Source organism: Ornithorhynchus anatinus, chromosome 20, assembly GCF_004115215.2.
Source record: "Ornithorhynchus anatinus isolate Pmale09 chromosome 20, mOrnAna1.pri.v4, whole genome shotgun sequence".
In the NCBI taxonomy this organism is placed as follows: domain Eukaryota; kingdom Metazoa; phylum Chordata; class Mammalia; order Monotremata; family Ornithorhynchidae; genus Ornithorhynchus; species Ornithorhynchus anatinus.
This window is the reverse complement of record NC_041747.1, coordinates 13408255-13431516: the sequence shown is the minus strand read 5'-3', so window position 1 is coordinate 13431516 and position 23262 is coordinate 13408255. Positions and strand designations below refer to the sequence as shown.

General features: G+C 46.4%; 1 protein-coding gene across 5 annotated transcripts in view; it reads left to right on the top strand.

Annotated features, from left to right (window-relative positions):
* The window catches only part of AFF3 (AF4/FMR2 family member 3), a 271517-nt gene that overhangs the window by 144559 nt on the left and 103696 nt on the right, over positions 1-23262 (top strand). For 4 of the 5 annotated variants that reach the window (XR_003753929.2, XM_039914931.1, XM_029048240.2 and 1 more), the window contains exon 4: positions 4822-4866. The exons of the other annotated variant lie outside the window; for it this stretch is intronic. Coding sequence is in view for 3 of the 4 variants with exons in the window: in XM_039914931.1 (XP_039770865.1) it covers positions 4822-4866 (45 nt within the window). In the remaining variant the exon portion in view is untranslated. The remainder of the gene's footprint in view (positions 1-4821; positions 4867-23262) is intronic. 5 annotated transcript variants of the gene reach the window in all.

Here is a 23262-nt window from a genome sequence, read left to right as displayed (position 1 = left end):
GAGTACAGTATAAGATAAGCAGGCACATTCCATGCCCAAAATGAGCTTACAGTCTAGAGGGGGAAGGAGACATTCATTCAATAGTATTTATTGAGCGCTTACTATGTGCAGAGCACTGTACTAAGCGCTTGGGATGTACAAATTGGTAATCGATAGAGACAGTCTCTGCCCTTTGACGGGCTTACATTCTAAGCAGGGGAAACGGACAGACAAGAACAGTGGCAATAAATAGAATCGAAGGGATGAACATCTCATTAAAGCAATAGCAAATAAATAGAATCAAGGTGATGTACATCTCATTAACAAAATAAATAGGGTAATAATAATGTTGGTATTTGTTAAGCGCTTACTATGTGCAGAGCACTGTTCTAAGCGCTGGGGTAGATACAGGGTAATCGGGTTGTCCCACGTGACGCTCACAGTTAATCCCCATTTTACAGATGAGGTAACTGAGGCACAGAGAAGTTAAGTGACTTGCCCACAGTCACACAGCTGACAAGTGGAAGAGCCGGGAGTCTGACTCCGAAGCCCAGGCTCTTTCCACTGAGCCACGCTGCTTCAATGTAATAACAGTTGTAATAACAATATATACAGTTGAGCGGATGAGTACAGTGCTGAGGGGAGGGGAAGGGAGAGGGGGAGGAGCATAGGGAAAGGGGGGAAAAGAGGGCTTAGCTGAGGAGAGGTGAAGGGGGAGTAGAGGGAGCAGAGAGAGAAGGGGAACTCAGTGTGGGAAGGCCTCTCGGAGGAGGTGAGCTTTAAGTAGGGTTTTGAAGAGGGAAAGAGAATCAGTTTGGCAGAGGTGAGGAGGGAGGGCGTACGGGACCTCGTGGCCCGGGGGTCGACGGCGGGATAGGCGAGACCGAGGGACGGTGAGGAGGTGGGCAGCGGAGGAGCGGAGCGTGCGGGGTGGGCAGTGGAAAGAGAGAAGGGAGGAGAGGTAGGAAGGGGCAAGGCGATGGAGAGCCTTGAGGCCTAGAATGAGAAGTTTTTGTTTCGCGTGGAGGTCGATAGGCAACCACTGGAGGTTTTTAAGAAGGGGAACGACAGGCCCAGAGCGTTTCTGCAGGAAGATGAGCCAGGCAGCGGAGTGAAGAATAGACTGGAGCGGGGAGAGACGGGAGGAAGGGAGATCAGAGAGAAGGCTGACATTAGAGAAGCAGCATGGTGCAGTGGATAGAGCACGAGCCTGGGAGTCAGAGAGTCATGGGTTCTAATTCCAGCCCCGCCACTTGCCTGCTGTGTGACCTTGGGTAAGTCACTTCACTTCTAGTTACCTCATCTGTAAAATGGGGATTGAAACTGAGAGCCCCATGTGGGCCCGGGACTGTGTCCAACCTGATTTCCTTGTATCTCCTCCAGGGCTTAGAACAGTGTTTGGCACATAGTAAGGGTTTAACAAATACGTGTGGCTCAGTGGAAAGAGCACGGGCTTGGGAGTCAGAGGTCATGAGTTCGAATCCCCCCTCTGCCACTTGGCAGCTGTGTGACTGTGGGCAAGTCACTTAACTTCTCTGTGCCTCAATTACCTCATCTGTAAAATGGGGATTAACTGTGAGCCTCACGTGGGACAACCTGATTCCCCTGTATCTACCCCAGCGCTTAGAACAGTGTTCTGCACATAGTAAGTGCTTAACAAATATCAACATTATTATTATTAAATACCATAATTATTATTATTATTGTAGGCAATCCCATATAGGGAGCTCAAGAGTGAAAATAAGGAGCAATTTGTATGTAATAATAATAATAATATTGTGTGCAGAGCACTATACTAACTGCTTGGGAGAGTACAACCCAACAGTAAATGGACACATCCCCTGCCCACAACAAGGCTGCGGCCATGCTTAGTGAAAACCGAGCCCCCTCTAGCCTTTGAGCTCTTTGTGGGCACGAATGAGGCTCTTTGTTGTTTTATCATATTCATTCAGTAGTATTTATTGAGCGCTTACTATGTGCAGAGCACTGTACTAAGCGCTTGGATTGTACAATTCGGTAACCTCCCAGGCACTTAGTACAGTGCCCTGCACACAGTAAAGGTTCAATAAATACGATTGAATAACAATGATGGTATTTATTAAGCGCCTACTATGTGCCAAGCACTGTTCTAGATACAAGGTAATCAAGTTGTTCCACGTGGGGCTCACTGACTTAATCCCCATTTTACAGATGAGGGAACTGAGGCACCGAGAAGTGACTTGCCCAAAGTCACACAGCTAATAGGTGGTGGGGTGGGGATTAATAATAATAATGATAATGTTGGTATTTGTTAAGCGCTTACTATGTGCAGAGCACTGTTCTAAGCGCTGGGGTAGATACAGGGTAGTCAGGTTGTCCCACGTGGGGCTCACAGTAAATCCCCATTTTACAGATGAGGTAACTGGGGCCCAGAGAAGTGAAGTGACTTGCCCACAGTCACACAGCTGACAAGTGGCGGACATGGGATTCGAACCCATGACCTCTGACTCCCAAGCCCGGGCTCTTTCCACTGAGCCACGCTGCAAGCGTTCCCCCTCCCCTCCTCAGACTTGTGGCCTGGGGCAGAGAAGGGAGGCCCATCTGGTCTCTAACCCAGAGGCCTTTGCATAGATGGAGGCTTTGTCGCCTCAGGGCATCTCCATCCTGCTTCTAACACTAAGGCCTTTCTTCCTCACTGTTCCTTCCCCATTCCAAACGAGGGTGTGGATCTCAGTGGGCCTCCCTGTGGGTGGGAGAGTCTTGCCACCATATTGGCCCCACAATGCTCAGAGGAGGGCGGCCAACCTGCTGGCGTCGCCCCTCTCCCATCTCCCTCACCGACAGCGCCCGCGTACACGTACACCCCAACGCTAAAGGGCCCTGGACCCTAAAGGACACCAGGGATCCCAGTTTGAGATCGACCCTGGCTCCCCGACGCCATCCCGACTCTGCCCCTTGTCAGCTGTGTGACTTTGGGCAAGTCACTTCACTTCTCTCTGCCTCAGTTCTCTCATCTGTAAAATGGGGATGAAGACTGTGAGCCTCACGTGGGACAACCTCATTCCCCGTAACTACCCCAGCGCTTAGAACAGTGCTCTGCACATAGTAAGCGCTTAACCAAAAAAAATGCCAACATTTCCCTGATTAAGCCCTCATTTCCCTTTTCACATTCCCTTCCGTGTAGCCTTTGCTCCCTTTTTTCACACCTCCCTCCGCCCCACATCGTTTCTCTGTAATTTATTTGTATAAATGTCTGTCCCCGCCCCAGACTGTGATCTCCTTCTGGGCAGGGAACGGGTCTACAAAAGTCTGTTCTATTGTACTCTCCCAAACACTTAGTACAGTGCCCCACACCCAATAAGCACTCAGATACGATTGGTTCTGTGATGGAAAGAGTTAGGTGAAGGTAGCATCATTTTCAGATAAAATGTGTGTTCTTCCTCTCCTTTAGACTGAGGTTCCCGAATGGGACAGTGTCTGTGTCCGATGCGATTAGGTTGTAATCCCCTTATGCAGAGTACAGTGCTCAGCACATTAGTAGTCGCTTAACAAATGCCTCAGTTGTAATTGTGATGCCTGTGAAGGACTTTGAAAACCTGCAAAAAAGGTTCCTGTGAAGTTCAGAGGCGTTCTCATCACCAAAGCAGGCCGCAGCCTTCTAAGGGGCTGCGAAAGGAAAGAGTTAAAAAGAGGTGTGGGAAAAAATCAATGTGTGGCGCTAGGATCCCTCACAAAGGACGGCCCATTTCCCCAGGATCTGCGACTGCCTGGTTTTTGCTTTTTTTTCCTTGAGCCTTGCTTCTTCCAGCTCTTTGTGCTTGGCATAGTAATCAGCTATTCTGTGTTATCAGCCATGAGATGCCCCGGGCCATTTCTTCAGAACCCCTTCCCCTCCCTCAGGTCCTTATATTATCCTGGCAGAGTGTGGGGTTTGGGGGGCTTTTTTTGGATTTCTTTTTTGTTATGGAATTTAAGCATTTGCTATGGGCCAAGTGCTGGGGTCGATACAGGATAATCTGGTTGGACACGGGCCCTGAAGCACAGGGGGCTCACCGTCTTAATCCCCATTATACTGATGAGGTAACTGAGGCACAGAGAAGTGAAATAACTTGCTCAAGGACGCGCAGCAGGCAAGTGGAGGAGCTGGGATTAGAACCATAACCTTCTGACTCCCAGGTCTGTACAGTCAGTCACTTGTATTGATTATTTGCTGTTTGCAGAACACTGCGCTTGGAAGAGTACAATGTAACAATAATAATAATGTTGGTATTTGTTAAGGGCTTACTATGTGCAGAGCACTGTTCTAAGCACTGGGGTAGTTACAGGGTAATCAGGTTGTCCCACGTGAGGCTCACAGTTAATCCCCATTTTACAGATGAGGTAACTGAGGCACAGAGAAGTTAAGTGACTTGCCCACAGTCACACAGCTGAGAAGTGGCAGAGGCGGGATTCGAACCCATGACCTCTGACTCCCAAGCCAGGCTCTTTCCACTGAGCCATGCTGCTTCTGATTATATTATATAATATTCTAACACTATAATTATTATTATTATTGCTTTATTATTATTGAGGGTCAAGAGAGGGAGGTCAGCACTGGGAGACATTGAGCATCATTGCCATTTCAGATTTCATTCTTAAACTGTCTCCGTATTACTGTTCTTGAAAATACCCAAAGGCTAGTTGAACGACAGAAGTTCATCTTTTAAAATGAAGACGTCACAGGTAGATTCTGACGGCAAAAAATGCTCGTCATTTATCTGATTAAAAAAAGGCACTTGGGATGTCTGTGTGATGTAACAGCACATCCTTCCCCCGAACACATTTTGGATCTAGCTTACAACCACGTTTTGCTTTTGTTTTCAGGATGGTGGATCCGGAGACAGCGGCTGTGTGAAAGAAATATTGCGGGTAGGATATTTTTAAAATTCATAATTCCCATTGCCAAGGTCCTGGGCGCCTGGGTGCCTGAAGCCCTTCCCTGGAGGGACCCAGGGGGTCTGGAAGGGGGGAGGGGAAACGATGCATTTGAGAGAGGATTTCGTTCACTTGAAGCGGCCATTTCTGATCCGCCCTCATTCAGAGCAAATCAAGCAATGGGCCCCAAATTCAAACTTGGAGGGAGAGATTGGGGCTTTGGCATGCTGGGGTCTGTCCTCACCTCAAGCCTGGGCTTTCTACCACCAGCAGATTCACCCATTTGCCGGATTTCAGGTTTTTCTTGCCCCAATCCTTGTTCCCGGATCCCACGGTCTTCCCCGGGCGGCTGCCAGCCGGGACTCCTCTTTGGTTTGCGGCTGGTTTGTCCCCTCCCCTGTGAGAAAGCAGTATGGCGTAGTGGAGAGAGCCTGGGCCTGGGAGATAGGAGGTCATGGGTTCTAATGCCGCTCCGCCATTTGCTGTGTAACCTTGGGCACTTCTCTGTGCCTCAGTTACCTCATCTGTAAAATGGGGATTCAGACAGTGAGCCCTGTGTGGTTACAGGAACTGTGTCCAACCCAATTATTTTGTACCTACCCTAGCACTTAGAACAGTGCCTGGCACATAATAAGCGCTTAGCAAATGCCGTAATAATAATAATAATAATAATCCCGATTCAGTCCAGCGCGGCTTGATGTCCAGGGTCTATGCTTTCAGTAATGATGGTGATGTTGATAATATTAATAATAATGATAATAATGGCCCTTGTTAAGCTGACAAGGGAATCAGAATCAGAAGGACCTAGGTTCTAATCCCCGCTCCACCACTGGTCTGTTGTGTGACCTTGGGCAAGTCACTTCACTGGGCCTCAGTCAACTCATCTGTCAAATGAGGATTACAATGGTGAACCCCATGTGGGACAGGGACTGTGCCCAACCCGATTTGCTTCTATCCACCTCAGCGCTTAGTACAGTGCCTGGCACATTGGAAACGCTTAAGAAATACCATCTTCATCATCATCGGCACCAGGCACAGCCCTTGGCCTATATGGGGCTCGCAGTCTAGGTAAGAGGAAGAACAAGAGTGAGAGGTATTTATTGAGGTCTTCCTATGTGCAGAGTACTGTACTAAGCACATGGGAGAGCACAAGACAACAGAATTAGCGGGCACATTCCTTGCCCACAACAAGCTTACAGTTCAGAGGGGGAGACAGTGAGAATAGGTATTGAATCCCCATTTGAAAGATGAGAAAACGAGGCCCAGAGAAGCTAAGCCTCAGCTCATAGAGCAAGCACGTATTGGAGCTGTAATCCCCGGGCTTTGCTGTCTTGACCCTTTTGTGGTCCTCACTGAAGTGAAAAAGCAATCCTTATCTTATGCCTATCAAAGATATTTGCTTATCGCTTCGCACAGGACAGCGCTCTCTTATGGACTGACCAGTCGGTTCTCATACCTTGTCTCTAACGGTGGATCCAAGTATGGTGACATCCAGGAAGGCCAACAAAATGCCAGACATTAGACCAAGGGAGCAAAGCGGAAATCACAAAGGCCAGACCTGACTCCGTGGATCGCCGTAGACTTAGCTCCTTTCCTTCAAACATATTTAATGAGTTCTTACTGTGTGCAAAGCACTGGACTAAGCACTTGGGAGAGTACAACAGAACAATAAAAATACACATTCCCTGCCCGCAACGAGCTCGCAGTCTAGAGACGAGTTTACTTGAAGGCGGGGATTGCATGTACCAACTCGGTTGTATTGTACTTTCCAAGTGCTCAGTACAGTGCTCTGCACAAGGCAAGCGCTCAATAAATACTGGGTTCTGCACATAGTAAGCGCTTAATAAATACTGTTGATTAATTGATTGATGGCTCTGAGAGAGCTGCTCTTTAAAAGTCCTATATATACACACAATAGAGCCCCCCTACAGAACTTCTGACCTTTTGAACATGCAAACATCATCACGTAAGTTTAAAAATCAGCCCAGCCAGAATTTTGAACTTTCCAGTTGCTCAACGTCTTCTGACTGAGCTCCGGAATTTCTCTAGTCTTCCCCCGTAACAGTACCAAGTTATCAGCCAACTTCTCTCCCTCCTGTCCGTCCAATGGTTCCTCCAAATTCTGACTAAGTCATTCACAGATGATTTCCTTCCGGGAAGGAAGTTTTTAGTTCTTCAGCACATAATGAACTAGAAACAAAAACAGCTCCGTCTGATCTCCTCAGAATATCTTTTGTACTCTGCCAAACTCAGTGTCTTTATTAAACAGGAGTCCTTTTGTGTACAGAAGAGGTTCATCCAAGGTACCTGAGGTTTGGAAACAAAGCAGTCAGTCAATCAATCCGTGGTATTTATAGAGTATGTGGCTTAGCGGAGAAGTGGTGTGGCTTAAGGGATGGACCTTAGGCCTGGGAGTCAGAAGGACCCGGGTTCTAATCGGCCACATGTCTGCTGTGTGACCTTGGGCAAGTTGCTTCACCTGTCTGGGTTTCAGTTCCCTCATCTATAAAATGCAGCTTAAGAGTGTGAACCCCATGTGGGGCAGGGACTGTGTCCAATCAGATTACCTTCTATGTACCCCGGCGCTTAGTACGGTGCCTGGCACGTAGTAAGCGCATAACAAATTGGCTCAGTGGAAAGAGCCCAGGTTTGGGAGTCAGAGGTCATGGGTTCGAATTCCGGCTCTGCCACTTGTCAGCTATGTGACTGTGGGCAAATCACTTAACTTGTCTGTGCCTCAGTTACCTCATCTGTAAAATGGGGATTAACTCTGAGCCTCCCATGGGACAACCTGATTACCCTGCATCTACCCCAGTGCTTAGAACAGTGCTCTGCCCATAGTAAGCGCTTAGCAAATACCACTTTTATTATGATGATTATTATTGAGCGTTGACTGTGTGTACAGCACTGTACTAAGTGCTTGGAAGAATATAATTCTTGAGTTGGATAGAGTTTGGGAGTAGCTGTGGGTACCCGGATGGATAGGCTAAGCGGAGACCGGTGCCCTTGCTGGCTGCTCTGGGCTGTGTCGGCTGGACAGGGCGGTATTGGCTGGACTGAACCATACTGGCTGCTCTGGGCCAGTGTTGGCTGGACTGGGCCACATTGGCTTGACTGGGCAACATTGGCTAGACTGGACCACCTTGGCCATGCTGAGTGGACTGGACCACATTGGCTAGACTGCGCCACCTTGGCCCTGCTGGCTGTACTGGGCCACATTGGCATGACTGGGCAATGTTGGCTATGCTGGCTAGTCTGGGCCAGTGCACATTGGCTTGACTGGGCCATGTTGGCTATGCTGGCTAGTCTAGGCCATTGCCAGCTGGACTGGGCTGCCACTGGTTAGACTGGGTCATGTTGGCCGTGCTGGCTGATCTGGGCCAGGTCTGGTTGGACTGGGCCAGCATTGGCTTAACTGGCCCTCCTTGAGCCATGCTGGCTGGTTTGGGCTAGTGCCGGCTGGACTGGGCCACGTTGACTGGACTGGGCCAGTGCTGGCCAGACTGTAACCTCGTTGTAGGCAGGGAGTGTTGTAGTGTACTCTCCCAGGCGCTTAGTACAGTGCTCTGCACACAGAAGGTGCTCAAGAAATACGATTGAATGAATGAATGAATGACTGGCCACTTGTCTGCCCTGTGACACTGGGCAAGTCACTTCATTTCTCTGAGCCTCATTTACCTCATCTGTAAAATGGGAATTAAGACTTCGAGTCCTATGTGGGACAGGGACTGTGTCCAACCTGATTTGCTTGTACCTACCTCAGCGCTTAGTACAGTGCCTGGCACTTAGTAGATGGTTGTTGTTTTTTAGGCTAGGGGAGACATGTGAATGTTTGATCGCAGTAGGGAAGAAGCCATTGCAGAGTGAACAGTTGAAGATGGCAGTTAAGGAGGGAAGCAGCGTGGCTCAGTGGAAAGAGCACGGGCTTGGGAGTCAGAGGTTGTGGGTTCCAATGCCGACTCCCCCATATGTCTGCTGTGTGATCTTGGGCAAGCCACTCAGCTTCTCCATGCCTCAGTTACCTCATCTGTAAAATGGGATTGAAGACTGTGAGCGCCACGTGGGTCACCCTTGTATCTACCTCAGCGCTTAGAACAGTGCTTGGCACATAGTAAGCGCTTAATAAATACCATCATTATTATTAAGAAGGGAGCCGGAGCAAGGCATGGGGTCAGGTGCACAGGTGGTGAGGGTGGATTTCGAGAGAAGGCAGGAGAATCTCCTCTTGAGATACCGCTGGGAAAGGTGGGAGAGTTGAAGAAGGGGCAGGAGAGGGAAGGGACTGGGGAGAAGCAGGAGAAATTTTAGGGAGGTGGTGCCTGATGGTGTCAATTTTCTCAATAAAGTACACGGACAGATCATGAGGGGCAAGATATGGGGTGCAAGGGTTAGTCTAAAGCGGATTTATAGGGGAGATCCTGATTTTTATATCCACCCCTTATAATCTGATTATCCCCTATTCTGTAAGCCTGTTGTGGCCTGGAAACGTATCTACCAACTCTGTTGTATTGTACTCTCCCAACCACTTAGTACAGTACACAATATGAGCTCAATAAATGAGTGAATAATAATCATAATAATAATCATGTTTGTTAAGTGCTTACTATGTGCCAGCCACTGTGTTGGGATGGGATGACTAGTAAGCACTTAACTAATACCATAGAAGCAGCGTGGCTCAGTGGAAAGAGCGTGGGCTTGGGAGTCAGAGGTCATGGGTTCGAATCCCGGCTCTGCCACTTGTCAGCCATGTGACTGTGGGCAAGCCACTTAACTTCTCTCTGCCTCAGTTACCTCATCATCCCAGCTCTGCCACTTGTCAGCTGTGTGACTGTGGGCAAGTCACTTCACTTCTCTGTGCCTCAGTTACCTCATCTGTAAAATGGAGATTAACTGTGAGCCCCACGTGGGACAACCTGATTGCCCTGTATCTACCCCTGTGCTCTGCACCTAGTAAGCGCTTAACAAATACCAACATTATTATTCTTATTATTATTATTGTTAAACATGCTGTCCACTTTGGGGGCCCATATTCTAAGGGTCTGCTATTGTAAGAGCAAGAAGGTTTCGGAGCACTCCTCTAGACTCTAAAGAAGCAGGGAGCAGGGATCGTGTCTTCCAGTTCTATCGCATCGTAGTCACCGGAGTGCCTAGTACGGTGCTCTGCAAACAGTAAATACTCAATAAATACCACCGGTTGACCGTTGCATTGACTGGACCCAGCCTATGGGAATAGGAGCTACTGTAGTGCTAGCTTTTAAACAAAAGGCACGGGGCCTCGCGTATCAATCAATTAGAAGTATTGATTGAGCATCTACTGTGGGCAGAGCCCCGTACTAAGCGCTTGGGAGAGGGAGATAGAATTAGTCGGCACAATCCCTGTCCTCCAGGAGTTTTCAATCAAGCACGAGAGGCGGGCACGAAAGAAATTGACGGAGAGGTTCACAAAGGTCCATTCAGCAGGGACCAGATGGGGACGTGAGGTGGGCTCTGTCATCTCCTAAAATCCGCCGTGGCCCGGGGCTCAGAGTAGTGGTTATGCAGAGCGTGAACTCGAGGACAGGAAGGGAGAGTAGGGAGCGATCAAACCTTCTGCAAGGCCTAGTTCAGCCGCCCATAACATAGTGAAGGGAGGGAAAGTGTGGAGTATTAATAATAATTATTCTTATGGTATTTGATAAGCGCTTACTATGTGTCAAGCACTCTAGCACTGCGGTAGATACAAGGTGATTAAGTTGCACACAGTCCCTGTCCCACGTGGGGCTCCCTGTCTCAATCTCCATTTTACAGATGAGGGAACTGAGACCCAGCGAAGGGAAGGGACGTGCCCAAGGTTACGCAACAGACAGGTGGCAGAACTATTTACCCTATTTATTTTGTTAATGAGATGTACATCACCTTGATTCTATTTATTTGCTATTGTTTTAATGAGATGTTCATCCATCCCCTTGATTCTATCTATTGCTATTGTTTTTGTCTGTCCGTCTCCCCCGATTAGACTGTACGCCCGTCAAAGGGCAGGGACTGTCTCTGTTACCGATTTGTACATTCCAAGTGCTTAGTACAGTGCTCTGCACCTAGAAAGCACTCAGTAAATACTATTGAATGAATGAATGAACCCTTGACCCCCGATTCCCAGGCCTGTGCTCTCTCCACTACACCACGCTGTGTTGCGTTTGTGATTATAAAATGAGGTGACTCAAGTGTGTGTTGCATAGGACAGCTCCTTTCATTTGCCTTTTCCTTAGCGTGGTGGCAATCAGAACTTGCTGGTGAAGGTGCGTAGCTTATGGAATTCAGACTGCACCTCAGTTAGTCAAGAAAAACAAATTCAAGTAAAGTTCAGGCTGTATATTTGACAACAAAACAAATCCAAACCCTTTTTGCTGTTTCAGGCAAGTAATTTTATGTGCGAGTAATTTCTTCTCATACACATGCCAAGGGAAAATTTTTCTTTGTTTTGCTCAAAATGTTTTAAATTAGAGTGTTGCTAGGATGATACACCTTCGAGAGAGATTTGTTCTAGGGGAATCGGTAAATACTGCGATACAGAATAGAGGTCAGAGGTGGCTAGATAGAGCAGGACGCAGGCTCCTATGTAAACACGTGAAGGATATAAATGCACACAGTTCTCTTACAGTGCAGTGGTTATATTCCTGCAGAGCCTATGGTAAGGGAAACTCATTCATTCGTATCTATTGAGCACTTACTTTGTGCAAAACACTGAACTGAGCGCTTGGGAGAGTACAATAGAACTATAAACAATCATGTTTCCTGCCCACAACAAGCTTACAGTCTAGAGACAAGAAGTGGCTCATTTTCTTGTGTCTGAATTTGCCCAAGTGCTTAGTTCAATGCTCTGCTCTCACCTGGCGCTCAGTAAATATTACTACAACTGCTGAGATCAAGTACTGTTGGGGAAGGAAAGGGTAATGTTGAGGTGCTCATGTCGCGAGGAGTCCCGTCCCTCCCCATTTTCTAAAGGCACCAGCTCCCCAGGATGATGACAGGTTTGGATGTAAAGAGCAAAGGATCCTTCATTCAGTCGTATTTATTGAGCGCTTACTCCGTGCAGAGCACTGTACTAAGCGCTTGATCCTTGAGACCTTATGGAGAGAAACTTGCTAGTGCTAACTGGACATGGAGTACCGTGGTGGGGGATGGAGGTGGAGCTGATCAGTGCCTTCTTGTCACCCCTCGTGTGACCGGAGAACTTATTCATTCATTCATTCATTCATTCATTCATTCATTCAACCATATTTATTGAGCACTTACTGTGTGCAGAGCACTGTACTAAGGGCTTGGGAGATTACAACAATAAACAGACATGTTCCCTGCCTACGCGGCAAGCTGAACTTCCCTTTCGGGAGGACTATATTTATTTTTAGTTATTCGCACGCGGCTAATTGAAGTTCCCCCTCGGGAGGAATACACTTATTTAGTTATTCGTGCCGGGTGAAGCACCTAGCTTCCATCCACGACTCTTCCCACTCGGGAAGAAGTCACTTAGGCGTTAATCGCATGTGACGAGACACCCAGATCCCACTCACGAACACTTCCCACTAGGGAGGAATTCACTTTACACGTTATCGCACGTGGCGAAGCACCTTCCTCCTTCCCATGACCACGTCTCCCTCGGAAGGAATTCACTTAGGTGTTAATGGCGCATGGCAAAGCATCTCACTTCCACCCACGAACACTTCCCACTAGGGAGGAATTCACTTATGCGAAGCACCTAGCTTCCAGCCCCACGATGTCACCCGTCCCACGGCTCCTCGCTTGGTGCAGACAGAGCGGGCATCCCACACTCCGGGCAGAGGTGACACGCAGTCAGCTTCTGCCCATCTCGATCCGCCACCCAGAATGTCGGACGAGGCAGGTATTTATCACCCGTCGCTCCGGGCCATTTGGGCTTCCGGTTTCCTCGTCTCCAATTTCTGTCCTCCCCACTCTGCTCCTCCGTACCTGCTTTGGTGGGCACGGGGGCATGGGACACCTTCTCCATTCCTGGTCTGGGCTGTCTGTCTAGCGGGCAGTCACGAGATAGGGTTTTGGCCTTGAGATGGCAGATGCCCTGCTTCACCTCAGCTCACCTCGCCAGAGCAACCAGACGTGCCCAGTGGGAAAGATGATCATTTTGATGCAGCAGAAGACAAATTTGAGTGATTGTGCCAAGCATATGAAACACGCGAGCACATACTAAGTCCGCACAGCAGATGTGTAGCGGAGAAGGGAGTGGATGACATCGCTCCGCCCTCTGGACGATGCTCATGTGAATCGTGGAGATTAACACGTGGGCCCGAGGACCGGGCAGATGTCTTGGTGTTGGGTCTTTTAGAAGAGGGGGCTGCTCTGCCAGAGACTGGCTAAGAAACTCACCGGCTAAGGTGGGGGATGGGGAGAGGAATCTCGTGGGGTCCTGACTCGAAACAACCAGTCGGGGAAACCTGGAAGGAAAAAAGAGTGTGAGCCAAGGTGAAGCAGGTGACGAGGAAGAGGCGATGTGGGAGAGGGAGGAGAGTTGGCGAGATGCCTCGAAAGCAACAATCCGGAGTTTCCTCTTAAAAGCAGGAAAGACTGACACACTGTGAGAGAAGCGAGCGTTGGGTGGCTTGGAGCCACTCAGCAAGATCACGTTGGTGGAATGAACCCAAAGGAAAACCCAGACCTCTTCTCTCTGCCGCTTATTTCCTGATTATCTTTTTGGAGGTCAGGACTTTCATTTTGACACTTAATGAATAAAATGCCCACGTTGCAGGAAATGGGATAATGAATTGTGAAAAGACATAATCAGCAATGACTAAATAATTAAGAGAATTGAAATGCAGAGTCATCTGGGAATGCATTAATAATAACACGATTTGTTCCATATGCTAAAGAATTCTGTCTGTTTTTAGAAAATCAGTCATCACACACGCTCGGCGGAGGAAAAAAAATTAACGTCAGACTAATGGGAACTGTAATTAGATGTTCTGCTTTTAAACAGCTGAATAAAAGATGAAATCATATAGAAAGTATATTTAGATACAAGCCAAAAAGTAAACTGATTATTATTCATAGTGCTGTTAATAGGAGCTGTAATTTATGCATCTAGTGGGAACCATGTTAAGGCAATTAGGAAAGGGAGTCACACTTGACTTCCCTTAATACATTTCCATATTTATATATTTTTTCTGTATTACACCGACTGCCTTTCTATTTTCCTTTCATCCGTGTAACATGAAAACTAACACCTTGACACGGGTACGGCGAAAAAAAATGAGTAGAGCTACGAAGCTATTCTTTTCAGAGGAAATACAATGCCACTTTCCTCAGCTTTAATCCGGCTCAGCCTTTCACACAGCCCCTCGCCAGTCACCACCAGACGGGAGAAAAATCTGCCCTTTCCTCTCCATCCAAACTGTTAATTCAGTCATTTATCTTATCCCTCCATGATTACTGTATCGGCTTCCTTGCTGACCTCCCTGCCTCCTCGCTCTCCCCACTGCAGTCCATATTTCGCTCTGCTACTGTTACTAGTCAGATGTACTGCCTTATCTGGGAGGATGAGTTGCTCAGAGACAAACCCATTTGGTCTGGGGACTGTGTTCAACCCTTGCTTGATTCCACCCCAGCCCTTCATACAGTTCCTGGCACACCATAAGCGCTTAAAAAATACCACAATTATTATGATTATTGATTGATTCATTCATTCAGCATGATGTTTCTTGCTTCCTCAAGATCCCGGGAGTGGTGTCTAGAAGCCAGTGCCTCCAAGGAAATGTAATATTACTTTTGATCGGTGATAGCCGAAAAGGGGAGAGAGGCTGTTAACCTTTTCCTGCCCCTAGACTCCCAAGCACTGGATTTGGGGTGTTAAGAGGGACACCAAATCTTGTTTGTGAGTTGTTTTGGGGGGAGGAACTACAGAAATCTGTCATACACTACCGACAGTGGTTACCATAAAATATGATTACTTGTCTAAGAGGTTCTCCCCCAACTAAAGAGCCTTTCCTTCAGAAGGAGCACTCTCTCCTCCAGCTTCCGACCTATGTCTTTCAAGGGCTGGGTTGACACATTCTCCTGGGAATCCCAGCTGCTCTCCACAGGAGGCTCGTGTCTTCCTAGGAAGAAGCCAATCTCGAGCAGTGGAATTGCACCACTCGAGGAGCGAGGAGCTGAACTTGGCCCTCACCCAGTAACTAGCAGACTGGTGGCCTTGGATGGCCTTTCCATCTCATCTCTCCACAACATTTTTCAGCTGGACTAGGCTGGACTGGAGTTTAGGACAGTGCTTAGTACAGGAAGCGCTCAATAGATACGATCAAATGAATGAATGAATGGGGCTGGGCTGCTCCAGGGAAGCCTGTCTAAGTGCTCTTAGGAAAACACCTGCCAGGTAAAGCTAGTTTAAGCCCAACACAACTAATAATGACTCAGAGCTGCATTTACAACATAAGATAATAATTGTGGTATTTTTTTAAGCACTTACTATGTGCCAGGCACTGAACTAAGCACTGGGGTAGATAGAAGCTAATGGGGTTGAATACAGTCCCTGTCCCATGTGGGGCTCACAGTCTTAAGCCCCATTTTACAGATGAAGTAACTGAGGCCAAGAGAAGTGAAGTGACTTGCCCAAGATCACACAGCAGACAGGTAGCGGAGACGGGATTGAAACCCAGATCCTTCTGACACCCAGGCCCGTGCTCTATCCATTAGGTTATGCTGCTTCTCAAGATCTCAGTAGAGAAACTCAGAAAGCACGGACGTGTGTGTATGTGTGTTACAAAAGAATTCCAGTCACCCTTTTGTACACTGAAGAAAACCAGCCTTCAAATTCATGCCTCTTAATAGTGACTCAAACCCCTTTTAATGTGTTTCTTCAAAATGTGAAAGTATTTATTGAATCATATGGGATGACTGTTACTGATTTCGTTTTTATCATGTGGGAATTATCTTTCGGAAAGCCAGGGCGGGCAGGTATAAAGGTATGTGCCTTGCATACGGAATTCACTTTTTAGAGCTTTTCCGCTTAACTTTCTAACCTGGAAATTGCATGTTTTAATTGTGTAATCACACCTACTAATTACGTAGTTAGATCCAATTACAGTGATTGTGTAATTATATGATAATTGATACATAATAGACATGTACAAACTGAGTAAGTGTGTGTTGAACAAAGAAGATAGAATCGTTCCGAAAGGGGAGGGGGAGCATTCAGAGGAGAACTGCAGACACGCCCAAGGAGCTGGAAGATTTCAAGATAAACAAAATAGGTTAATCAATGATTCATAAAGTGGCAGGAGAGTAAAACAATAAGCACAAGATTTATATATTCAGAATTCCCACCGGCATCTCCTCAAATGAATTGAGGAAGCATATTTGTGGATTTTAGGGTGATGCCCCTGTAGAGTGATTAAATATGGCCCGGACTGGTACTCCAGGAATAATAGGATAAAATTAATGAAGAAAAATGCAAGATAACTACCAGGAAATGATTTGTTTCAGTGCAGTTTTCCAACTGGAGGAATTCTCGATTTAGTTTGAAATCGCCGGTTCTGGTAGATGTCCAGCAAGTATTCCAAAACAGTGATTGAATCCATCCATCAGTCAGTCTGACAGTCATATTTCTTGAGTTCCTACTGTCTGCAGAGCACTGTACTAAGTGTTTGGGAGAGTACAAAACAGGGTAATCTACTAAAATAGGACTGTGAAGCAACGTGAGAAGCAACATGGCGTAGTGGATAGAGCCCGGGCCTGGGAGTCAGAAGATCACGGGTTCTAATTCTGGCTCTGCCACTTGTCTGCTGGGTGACCATTGGCACGTCGCTTCACTTCTCTGACTCTCAGCGACCTGATCCGTAAAATGGGGATTAAGACTGTGAACCCCTGTGAGCACGTAACAAATACCATTATTATTATTATTATTTCTAGGAAATGTTGTAGGGAAAAGAGCAACAGGATGCAACGAAGAACCTGAATGTAAGAGTTGAGAGAGAGCAAGGAATCAAGGATGATACTGAGGTCACAGGCTTCAAAAACCAACTCTGTCGTATTGTACTCTTCCAGGTTTTTAGTACAGTGCTCTGTATGTAGTAAGCACTCAGTAAATGCCATTGATTGAGTTGAAAACAGGCAGGAGGGTGGTGTTGTCCACTATTATGTGAACGTTAGGTTGAGGAGTAGAGTCAAGGAAATCCAAGTGGATGATTTTCAGGATTAATCGAATTTCCGATTTCTAATGCTGAGCCATTCCAAGCCTGTTCGACACATGCATTTTTTAAAGAGTTTGGAAGAACAGGGTTAGCCCAGTGACATTAAAAAATTGAGTCACCTCGAAATTGAGAGAGCGAGGTCATTCATTTACTCTTGCATGGAACCAATTCATTTGATAATTGAGAGAAAACACCGGAAGTGGGAGTGTCTTCCTCAGTTTGTTCCTTCTGACCTTTGTGAATTTTTGTCTTCCTTGGAAAAGAACTATGAGGGCCAAAGTTCCCTCTGCCATGTGCAGAGTCTCTGAGACAGCAGAATTCTGTAGCTCACTAAGCACAGTGACCCCTTAAAACCAATATTACATTATCATCATAGTTCTCTGATAATAGGCCTATAGCATTTTATAGTCCCTTAATGTTTGTTGATTTAAAAAAGCACTGAATGGGAATAAGTTCCCCTTTGAAGGTCACGTTTCAGAATAATAATGATATTTATTAAGCTCTTACTATGCATCAAGTACAGTACTAAGCGCTGGAGTGGGTAAAGATAATCAGCTCACACACAGTCCCTGTCCCACATAGGGCTCACAGTCTAAATAGGAGAGAGTGAGATTTAATCCCCATTTTACTCTCGAGGAAACTGAGGCACAGAGAAGTTAGGTGGCCTGCCTAAGATCACACAGCAGGCAAATGGCAGAGTGGGATTAGAATTCAGTTCCTCTGACTCCCAGGCCTTTGTTCTCTCCACTAGGCCATGCTGCTTCCCAGGTTTCATCCTCGGGTACAGACGACACAACTCCAATTCCTCCCAAATCCCAGCAGGTTTTGACAACCAAAGGATTGGCTTACCTCACGGCGTGACATAATGGAGGTTTTTCACAGTTCATTTGGTCATACGTGTGGGAAAGGGTATGTGAGGTCGATTAGCAGTTTCTTCTTGAGGCTGGTGCGTATCCTAGTTGGAGACAAAAGCCACTGACTGTTCTGTGCTCAAAATATAATCTTCTGTCGATCCCGAGTTCTTCATTTATTCTGGGCCGTGGCCAGGAAAGGTGTGGTCTCTTTCCTTTCCTGGTCTTGGATAAATATGCAGCTTTTGAGCAAGAAAGAGTGCCAGGCTGGGTTTCCTAAGGCTGGTCAGTAATCGCTCGAGTAGTCAATTTATTGGGAGAGTTGCTCTCAGGTTCAGGCGCGTCAGGTGGGAGCGAATCCATTTTTCTGATGAGTGATCACTTCTCATTTATATTACCCGAGCTGACGCTGGGACCTAATTTCAGGTATTATCATCAGGGTCCACGCAAGTGTAATTTTTGACTCGATCCATTTTTCTTTTCTTGTCGAAATTAGTTGAACGATTTTCTAATTTGCTTTAAAATGCAAAGAAGATCATTCCGCGGTTATCTTTTAATTTGCAGCACTCATGTTTCTGCCACTGATGTTTATTTTTCCTGACACGACTTGAAGAAGGAAATGAAGTCGTCCTTTACTATATAAAGTTGTCCTTTGTCCTCAGAGAAGATGCCACTGAGGGTGACATTCACCTAGCAGCGAGGCAGAGTGGATGGAGCATGGCCTGGGAGTCAGAAGGTCATGGGTTCTAATCCTGACTCTACCATTTGTCTGTTGTGTGACCTTGGGCAAGTCTCTCTGCTTCTCTGGGCCTCAGTTACCTCATCTGTAAAATGTGAACCCTATATGCGATAGGGACTATGTCCAACCGATTTGCTTGTGTCTACCCCAGCTCTTAGTACGCTGCCTGGCACGTAGTAAGGGCTTAACAGATACCATTATTATTATTATTATTATTGTTATCTGAGAGGCAGTGAATGGTGTAGCTCCAGTCATCTTTCCAAGTGTGATTTACAGTCAAATCTTTGGGAAAAAAAAGATAACTGCCAGAGTTACTAGTCTTTTATATGTTTTTAAATGAAAATGTAAAAGCCAAGGGCATTTTTCCCCCATTTCATATTACTAAATCCATCATTAAATCTCTCACTGAAGACTCGCTGAATTTAATGGCGCCCACAAGGCCCAATATTGCTCCTCGACCAGGTTTATACCGCTGTCTATGTAGATAGAATAAATAATGCTTAGCTAAGATGGACGAAGAAGCATTATTAGGCACATAACCGGAAGAGTAGCCACACTGATGAGGCCAAGTGTGGAAAACAGATGGTCTTATTTGAATCTAGCCACTGGAGTTAAAACACCGTTAGGATCAGGTAGCGCGGAACATCGAATCCGTCACCAAGGCAGCCAGGCGTGCGTCTGCCGATTGGCGTAGAAGAATCGCTCGAAGATACGGGAGTCTATCTTCATCTGTACTTCCATAAGATCAAAAGGCAGCCAGGGTTGGCAGGTGATGCTATTGATGGGGAGATTCTAACCACGCATGCACGTGAGGCATAAAAGTTTCCTCTGCCAACCCCGGCCCTTCTACCCCCTGTGCAAGGAAGGGATTCCTCCCTTAGTTGGGGCACTTGGCTACTGACAACGCTACCCTTTGGTATCACAATCATCCCAGAGCCTCTGCTTTAGAAGAACTGTCCAGTTCGCATTTAGCCTTCCCTGAATAAGTCCGCATTTCCCCAACCCACCCTCCCCGCCCCCCGTATCAACTGTGCACTTCAGCAGCAGCATCAAGCATTTATTAAGTAAGCATTTATTGAGTGCTCACTACATGCTGAGCACTGTCCCAAGCTCTTGGGAGAGTACAGTCTGGCAGAGTTGGGAGATGCATCCCTGCCTACAATGAGCTTACATTCTAGAGGGGGAGACAGTGTAGAGGAAGAGACTCTCCTATAATTCCTCCACCCTTAACACAGTCAATCCCCGTTCCTTCTCTCTGTCCTCTCTCAGCTGCCCCAGAAATATGAAAAAAGAACCTCTCTAATGTAGATACCCTAAAATGGCTGCCACTGGGACTTTTGATTACCTTTAAGAAGACAGTAAACACCTACCTACTGGTTGTGCCTCAGTTTAGTCTCTTGCTTTCTTCCTCGCCTTTCCTATCCTCCTGACCACCACTCTCCGTACATCTTCAAAGCCTTCCTTGAATCTTCCCTCCTTCGGAAGCAGCCAAGAGAAGGGCTGAGCTGGAGGGAGAGAGGATTGAGGCTAAGGAGGACGGGAGAGAGCCGATCGGGTGCCTTCAAGCCAGTGCTGAGGATTATCTATGTAGTTGGAGGTGGAACTAATCGCTTGAAGGAGCTTCACGGGCTTCCCATCAGGATCGTGTTTTTCCTCGCCCAGGAGACCAGCCATTCCTGGCCTTCCCCACTCTCTGTCACCCATTCCCCTGGAACAGCGGCAGCAAGCAAGTTTCCATTAACAAACAAGGTGAGGCATCTTGGAGTTCAGAAACATAACTGCTGCTTTTTAAAAAATACTATTTGTTAAGCGCTTACTATGTGCCAGGCACTGTACTAAGCGCCGGAGTGGATACAAGGAAATCAGGTTGGTTACAGTCCCTGTCCCCATTTTACAGGTGAGGTAATGGAAGCACAGAGGAAGTCAGTGACTTGCCCAGGGTCACTTGGCATACAAGCGGTGGAGCCGGGATTAGAATCCAGGTTCTCGACTCCCAGGCCCTTGCTCTTTCACCTGCTTCTCAATTACTATTGTTTAATCTCCCTGTGGAGTTTCTTATTCTAGATAGTTGTGAGTAAACCCAATAAGCACAATAAGCATCATAATAATGTTTCCCATTTTAGGATCCTAATAATTGTGAAAAGCAAGTGTGAAATTGTTAGTCTCTGAAAATTTTCTCAAATTTCTTAACATATAATGAGGCATACATTTTCAGAATTTTATCTGATTTCTATCCCTCAAGTCATTAAAATAATTTGAATGAAAGCAAACATGATGCAAATTAAACGTTACTAGTTTTGTCATCATTTTTTCACTTCCCATTATAGTAAATGGGGTATTTGTTAAGTGTTTAGTGTATGTCAAGCACCTTATTAAGCAGTAGGGTAGATAAAAGATAAAAAGGTCAGCGATAGCCCTTGTCTCATATAAAGTTCTCAGTCCAAGGAGGAGGAGAAATGAGATGTTCTTTTAATGAGATGTTCTTCCCCCGATTCTATTTATTGCCACTGTTCTTGTCTGTCCGTCTCCCCGATTAGACCGTAAGCCCGTCAAAGGGCAGGGACTGTCTCTATCTGTTACCGATTTGTACATTCCAAGTGCTTAGAACAGTGCTCTGCACATAGTAAGCACTCAGTAAAGGCTATTGAATAAATGAATGAGAAACAGGTACTGAATCCTCATTTGGCAGGTGAGGAAACAGAGAAGTTAAGTGACTGCCCATAGTCACCCAGCAAGCAAGTGGCCAAGCCGGCATTAGAGCCCAGGTCCTCTCACAGTCTTTGCTCTTTCCACTAGCTGTACTGACTCTTGGCATAGGGACGTAAATCAGTTTTCTAACCCAGCCTGTTTCTGGCATGGTCAGCTCAAGCCCATTTAGCACATTTGTAAAATGAATTGCCCATAGTTCTTCACTCTTCAATAGAATCGATGCGCAGTGTGGAATGAGATATCGGCACGTTTGATCTTTTTTTAAAAAAAAAAAAAGTCACAAGGATTTTTCTCTGTGATGTTTCCTTTCTGCTTTTGTGAAATATCAGGAGTTTTCTTGGGTAACAGACCTGGTTAATTTCATCTGCAGAGAATGCTTTCTCTCTCTGTGTGTGTACATACATACACACACACACACACACACACACAAATTCAGAGTGAGGGAAGCAGAAACACAAGAAACCTTGTGTATGTGTTTTCATACCCAGCACGGCGTGGGAAGCAGTATGGCAAGCAGCATGGCAATAGTGGATAGAGCACAGGCCCGCAAGTCAGAAGGTCATGGGTTCTAAACCCAGCTCCGTCACTTTTCTGCTGACCGACCTAGGGCAAGTCACTTCACTTCTCTGGGCCTCAGTGACCTCATCTGTCAAATGGGGATTGAGACGGTGAGCCCCACGTGGGACAGGGACAGTGTCCAACCTGATTTGCTTGTATCTCCCCCAGCATTTAGCACAGTGCCTGGCACACAGTAAGCACTTAACAAATACCACAATTCTGAGGAAGACCTTTGGATTAGAAAGAGAAATGAAGGCATTACCAGGGCAGTAGAGGGAATTAGAAAATTCTGCCGTATCCTGCCTGTCCCTGATGGCAGAGCGGAGGTGGTGAATCAAAGACGGTTGTGCTTCAATTCACCTCTAGATTATACCACTTCTTTTCCAAGATGCTCAAAATGTTGCTGCTAATTCATCTCTTCCCAATAGAATATCAACATCATTAATTTTCACACATCCTGCACTTCTTTTAACTTGCATCTCAACTAATTAGTTGTCTGGTAGCTTGAGGCTTTCAATTTATTAATTAGACTATTAAAGTTTCAAAGGCTATCACAACTGCAACCAGAAGAGAGCGGGGATGGAGTGAGAAATTAAAGTGGCAAGCCTGTGGCTAAGTAGATAAACCTTAAAATAAAACCTGCGTTAAGATGAAGGGTGCAATTTAAACTCCCAATGAAAGGAAATTTAACTGCTCACATCCAAGAACAACTCAGTACGTTGGGAAAGAAGTTCAAAGTTCTCTACTCTGTGTCTGTTTGCAGGGATAAAAATACTAATAATAGTAATAATAATGATGATGGTATTTGCTAAGCGTTTACTATGTGCCAGGCACTATACTAAGCACTGGGGTGGACACAAGCAAATTAGGTCGGGCACAGTCCCCACCCCATGTGGGGCTCATAGTCTCAATCCCCATTTTCCAGATGAGGTAACAGAGGCCCAGAGAAGGGAAGTGACTTGCCCAAGGTCACACAGCAGACAGGTGGTGGAGGCAGGATTAGAACCCGTGATCTTCTGACTCCCAGGCCCGGGCTCTTTCCACTAGACCATGCTGCCTCTCAAAGATGTTTTCTTCAGGGTTTATTGAGAAGCAAGTGCAGAAAATGAAATAAATACCTTGATCTACTTCCTCTTCACTCTCTTCATGTCCCCCTGGCATTACTGGGGGATTTTGTAAATGAGATAGATGCATAGCAAAATGCCAAGCACTTACACACTTATTTATATCCTCCTCAGCCCTCATTTTTATCTGCATATACTCAATTATTAATTTTCATCACTCCAGGGTCTATCTAGATCTTTGTGGACAGAGTACAGGACCGGAAGTCCAGAGATCTGGT